Source organism: Amia ocellicauda, chromosome 1 (genome assembly GCF_036373705.1).
Source record: "Amia ocellicauda isolate fAmiCal2 chromosome 1, fAmiCal2.hap1, whole genome shotgun sequence".
Lineage (NCBI taxonomy): Eukaryota > Metazoa > Chordata > Actinopteri > Amiiformes > Amiidae > Amia > Amia ocellicauda.
This window is the reverse complement of record NC_089850.1, coordinates 26,920,886-26,926,850: the sequence shown is the minus strand read 5'-3', so window position 1 is coordinate 26,926,850 and position 5,965 is coordinate 26,920,886. Positions and strand designations below refer to the sequence as shown.

Genomic DNA, 5,965 nt, shown 5'->3' with positions numbered 1-5,965 from the left:
CTCAAGAGTAAGGCTCTGAAGCGGTTTTGGGCAGTGATCCAGCAAAACAATTAACCATCTCTTCAATCCATGGGAAATTTGGCTTTCTATCTCATTAATGACCATCCTCGTACAGTACAACATTTTACAGATCCCATGCAGCCACGCAGCTGTCCCCGGATAAGGCATCCAAGTTTATTTTCTCACTGGTGGTCTGGCCAGGATGATGTAGCTGTTTGCCACATCGCAGGGTGATATATAGAGTGAGGAACTTGTAACAGGAAGTACTAGGGCTGAGTGTAACTTGCAGCATTCCTACATTTTAGCTGTTTAAATGTGGTAGATTTTACTAGTTCAACCAGATCTGCCCCACAAGTCAAAGACTGCGTAGTTTCAAAAAACCTCAGCTGTAAGCATATTGCTCATCTGAAATTATAATGAAGAATGACTCAAATCGTCTGTTCTTTATCTTTACTAATGCAGTAAAGTGCAAAAATGTTACATGCCTTTCCAGCTGCTGCCAAGTTGTTGGGGTGGGACAAGTATTCCCATTTCACCTCAGTCAGATCTGTGTTTTCCTTAGTACAAGTACTAGGTATGAATATGGATTAGGATGTTTTTATTACTTCAGTGAAAGCAAAATCATTTATAGATATAGATATAGATAATTACATACACACACATATGGATATGAAACCTTTAAAACTGTAATGTGTAAAAAGCATTAAGAAATACCATCACTTAGCATTGGCCCAAACAATCGTCAGTCAAAGCCACTGTAATTTGTAAAGTGTTTCATTGATGTTTGACTTCCCTAATTAGAGCTTCAATATAAAGGAAATGTATTATATTAGTTCCTCTTGTAAGTCTATTAGAGACATATTAACTAAATTAATATTTTATAGCAATGTTTTCTTAAATTGGCTGCATTAGTTAAATAACTGCTAAATACCTGTTAAGAGCAAGACCCAAATCATTCTGAAAATATCACCAACCCATCAGTTGTAAATTACTAACCCCATACTTAATGCCCAGATACCATTATGTTAGGGGAGGAAAGCACTAGGTTTCATACTGCATAGTAGTAATCCTGCCTATTTTGTCTGCCTAATAAAGTATAATAACCCTGTAGGTAGAGTTCCAAATTGATGTGTGCTCCTTACGGTTGTCTGAAACAGTTTGTGAAAAGAGGTCAACTACATTTATGTTAATATCAGAATACAGTGCAAAATAAAATACAAAATCTTATAGATTTTATCATAAAATTCTAAACTTCAACCAATTTCAGATGTCTTATTCCTATCTCGTAATTCTAAACAGAAATGTGGCGCCGCCCTTCACTGCATTAGAGGAATGGTACGATTACGGCGTATATATAATTCACTTGCATAAATAAGCAATGTAAATCGCATAGCTTAACACCTGTGTAACCTCCCTGAGTAACACTGTTACAGCAGTAATACACTAATGTACTGCGTGGGCATTAAAGAGAAACATGTTTAGTAACTATATTTCTACAGAAGAGGAATACTATACCCACAACACTGAAAATTACTTTGTTTTTATCTTCATCAGTATGATTACTTCAATGCCCTTCCAAGTAGTTTCACTTTGGCTTTCTGAACACAGTAATATCGGCTACACTACTTCTAGTTCAGATCACAAACAACCTGGTACTTTACAATTGTAATGTATATATATATATATATATATACAACTGAGATTTACTTTATATCTTTAACTTCATGATCAGAAATGTGATCTTTCATGGACAGAGTGTTTAGTGATGTTGTGTTCATTATATTTTCACTAGTAGAATTTTGTTTACATATTATATACTTTGTTGAATAATATAAATGGACATTTGATCCTGCTTCAATATAATGCATAGCCACGATGAACGCAAGCAAGCTGGTACACAAGGGCATGACAAATTGATCATAGAGAGAATAACTTTGACCTTACAGGGTATAATAATTTATATAATAATAGGCTACACATGCTCTAAAATTTAGATAGCTACAGTCTATCATTAATATTTGTACTACTTCTAAATTTCTACTAATATAACTATAACAATTATATTAGTAGAAGTTGTTGCTGTAGTAGTAGTAGCTTTGATAAATGTTAATATTGGTAAATAACCAATAAAGTAAATACTGAATCCTAGCAAACAATATTAATTGAAATTTAATTAAGAATGTAAACAAATATAAAAACAGGTTTCAAGCTTTGTTAGATGCAATTTGTTCTTATTTTTGTATAAACTGCTTACAGTTTAATTCATAAGAGTAATAAACCAATATTATTCAATTAGAATGGTCCTTAGATGGATGCATCGATTTGAGTGGAAAAAAACTAAATCCAAATAAGTAGTAGTACACTATAGCTATTGATCTACAACTTCTAGTCAAATTTCTTTAAAGCACAGTATAGGCCTCTTGGAGCTCAAACGAGAACAAAATATATTTTGTTTGTTGATTTCATTGTAGACACACTGTGATCTTTGAAACATATTAAGGAGATTTGTTTTAGAGAAAAGTATATTGCAATCCACTTCCATTAATTCCTACTTCGTAGCATCCAGATTATTTGTTTATCGTTAAGTCTTTTATCCAAGCCCAAGTACATGGTTATTTAATGTACTTAGTGCAATTTGGAGACAGTGATTTGCGCACTTGCTTACTTTGCTTCCATCATGGCAGTTTCGGAGGAGTAATGTATTAAAGAGCTGTCCACGTCGTGTAAACAGTGCGGTCATAACCCTCACGTTTTAAATAAGTCTGTGGGATTTGGAACTGCATTGATAGCATGACTATACCACTGCACTATAATGCTGCTAATTCTTAATCTAATGACATGTAACACGCACTTTGTTTACATATGCATCATGCGTGTTTTCTATTAAACATAAACATAAACTCCATAGCCACTAAGGTTAATTTTATAAACCACCTAGTATATATATATATATATATATATATATATATATATATATATATATATATATATATATAATTTATTTATTTTTTCAGAAATTAAGGGATGCGAGGTGATAGTAGATGTTTGTTTCTTTAACAACATACCTATGAGACACAATCCCTCATGTGCTTAAGCCTGTTAAAAAAACAAACACCGTTATCTTTTTCTCTCGTATTTGTATCCATTGCTTCAAGGCGATCGCTCGTGTTGTTTCATAGGTCATCCCAAAACCTTTAATATTTATAATCAATGAATGCAGGAAAAAAAAAAAAACTCAATATCCACCATGAACTGATATAACTGACAGTAGCCAATGACCGAAAAAAAGATAAATTATTCACTTATACAAAGCAATGTTTATTTACATGATATATATATATATATATATATATATATATATATATATATATATATATATATAACTTGATTAAAGAAAATATATTTTATATGTGTTCTTTTGTACAGAAATGACTGTCAAAGTCATTAATAAAAGTACTTGCAGCTACATAATAGCAAACTTTGTATAAAGCATTTAGCATGATATGAACAAACATTCAACAGCACTTGATCCAGCAAGGCTAACATAAACTTCACATACTTTAAATAACCTTTTTTGGAGGAATGAGTCTGAAGTTTTGGTCCCTCTCGTGTCGATTTGTTGATTATTTTCTTAAAAGCTAAAGTTTTTCCTTTTTCCTTTTTTCTTTTTCGGTTAGTTGTTTGATCAGTTTTTAAAGCCACTCGTTGAATCACGATGCTGTAGTTCCACACAATCGGGTTGTGTTCAGCACTTCTTTCAGCTCATTTTCTGGTTTTCCAGCCACCATAAAGGGCCATGTCTAAAAAACAAACAAACAAAACACATTATTGTAAAAAAAATATACAAAAGCAAGGTAACAGTAGTTACTATTAAATACTTATGCTCTGTCATTTCAATACACTCTGTTTTTCAACGTAATCTTAATAACCTGATTCAATACAGTTCAATACAATATATATTTTCAGCCTAGATGCACTGATTCAAGTTTACTAGGATGCTATATTATTGTTATTATTTAGTAGCAGTTGTACTTAGCAAGGGACACACGTTTCATAGCAAACTTTTAAATTAGATTGTACAATAAAGAAAATTTAGAAAACGAACACTACATTTTCTCTCTTGAATAGAGAGTCTTTTAAAAAAAAAAAGTTTAGTATTTGCAACACTACATACATGGGCTTACATGGGCACTCTTTAACTGTAACCCTGTCTCTTTGTATTCAATGCAGGCCTACATGTAAGGGAGTGGGTACCAGTTGTTAACATTGTTATAGTGATTTAAAACACATTTAAGTTGAAAAAGAAAATCTTATAAAAAATTGTACTTCAAGAATTTCTGAATAATGTGGAACAAGAACAGAATAGGAAAACCACTCTAAAGCAGTTTTTATCCCACTGGCCACTTAACAAATTAACCATAAAAAACCATTGCTCCTCTCCCAATTTATAATAATCTTCCTGTAGTTTAATGTAGATCGGCCCTGCATAAAATAAGTGTATAAACTAGTAAAATAAATACATCAACAATTTGAATTGTATTCAATTGTAACACCATGCACAATACCTCTACATTGCCCTGTAAATGCAAGTTCAATGTCTGCTTACCAGATTGACTGGGTGAATATAGCCATTGTCATATTTATCGTTGGCCAGGATTTGTCTCAAGTGGGCAATATAGCTCGATGCCAGTCTGAGGGTGTCCAGTTTGGACAGTTTGGTATCCGGTGGTACCCAGGGGAGGGTTGTCTTCAGCCGGGAAAAGGCTTTGCTCAAGACGCGCATCCTCGCCCTCTCCCTGGCGTTGGCCGCGTTTCTCTGGACCTGCTTCCCTTCGTGCGCCACGCCGTTCAAGGCCATTTTCCTGGAGGTTTTGCGTTTTTTCCCCGGAGCTGCCCTGGTCTTCGTCGGCGAGCCTCCCTCCCCACTGCAGCTCTCCTCCGTGCTGTCGTTGGAGGTGCCCGAGTCCTTGCCGGAGCCCAGTTTCAGGATGTCGCTCTCCACCAGCTCGTCCACATCACTGATGGATCCCGTGGACATGATGGAAGTTGCTCTCTATATGGCAGCACAGTTAACAAGTCTGCCTTAAAGCAAGAAAGGTCAGCAAACCGACGGTATACAATCGAAAAGTATGCATGTGCTGTGTTTAAAAAGTGGGCTCTGTCATGCTCTTTTTGGAAACTGACCATTTATGTGGGCCGTGTAGGGGCGTTACTCCTGCTGAGGGGGTGGCACCGTAAATACAGTAGATACTGCAACCTACTCTATCACTGCATAGGAACAGCGTCTCATTACGAGAGCAAGCAGAGTGGAAAGATTATTTATACACAATCACTGTGTAAAATACCAGAGACTTTTGCTGAGTGAATTAATAAAAACAGAGCATTTGGTGTAACATACTTTATGATTATGATTATTTTAATATACCAGAATTTGTAACAAACAAGTTGCGTCATTGCATGAAATGTGATATGTCTGTTTAATAATTTAATGTTAAACTATTTCTGGAGATAACAAAAATATATCACATATATTTTGCCATTATGTTATGGTGAAATATATTGATATGTACTTCAAGTAAAATGAGAATGCAATTAATTAATAACTTTAATTTAGCATTTTAAAAAATAATTCATATAATTAACACAACTCGGGCAGTACAACTCAGCCAAAGCATGGATAGAACAAACGATGAAAATTAACATACAATAAATAAGAAATAGCCTACGTCTAATTTGTATATTACTTGAACATAAGTCATATTTATTTGATTTGATCTATATGCAGGGCTATAAAAAGCATTGTTCCATCCTCACTACTGCGACAAATGTGATATGTTGTGATATACAGACGTTTTTAAATATTGGACTTTTAAATGTGCTTTTGTTGAGTTTAAATCTGTATATTTGCATTTTTTATTCTGCTTAAAACGAATCAAGCATTTAACCGTTTTAAACTGACGAAAAT

The 5,965-nt window shown here is 34.1% G+C and overlaps 1 protein-coding gene across 1 annotated transcript; it reads right to left on the bottom strand.

The window, feature by feature from the left end:
• Window positions 1-3,361: 3,361 nt before the first annotated feature.
• Window positions 3,362-5,158, bottom strand: tcf21 (transcription factor 21). Its single transcript, XM_066700203.1, has 2 exons — window positions 4,607-5,158; window positions 3,362-3,800 (listed from the first exon to the last, which is right to left on the bottom strand). The coding sequence occupies exons 1-2, from the start codon at window positions 5,036-5,038 to the stop codon at window positions 3,711-3,713; spliced, it is 522 nt and encodes a 173-aa protein (XP_066556300.1). The 5' UTR covers window positions 5,039-5,158; the 3' UTR covers window positions 3,362-3,710.
• Between the last annotated feature and the right edge of the window lie 807 nt (window positions 5,159-5,965).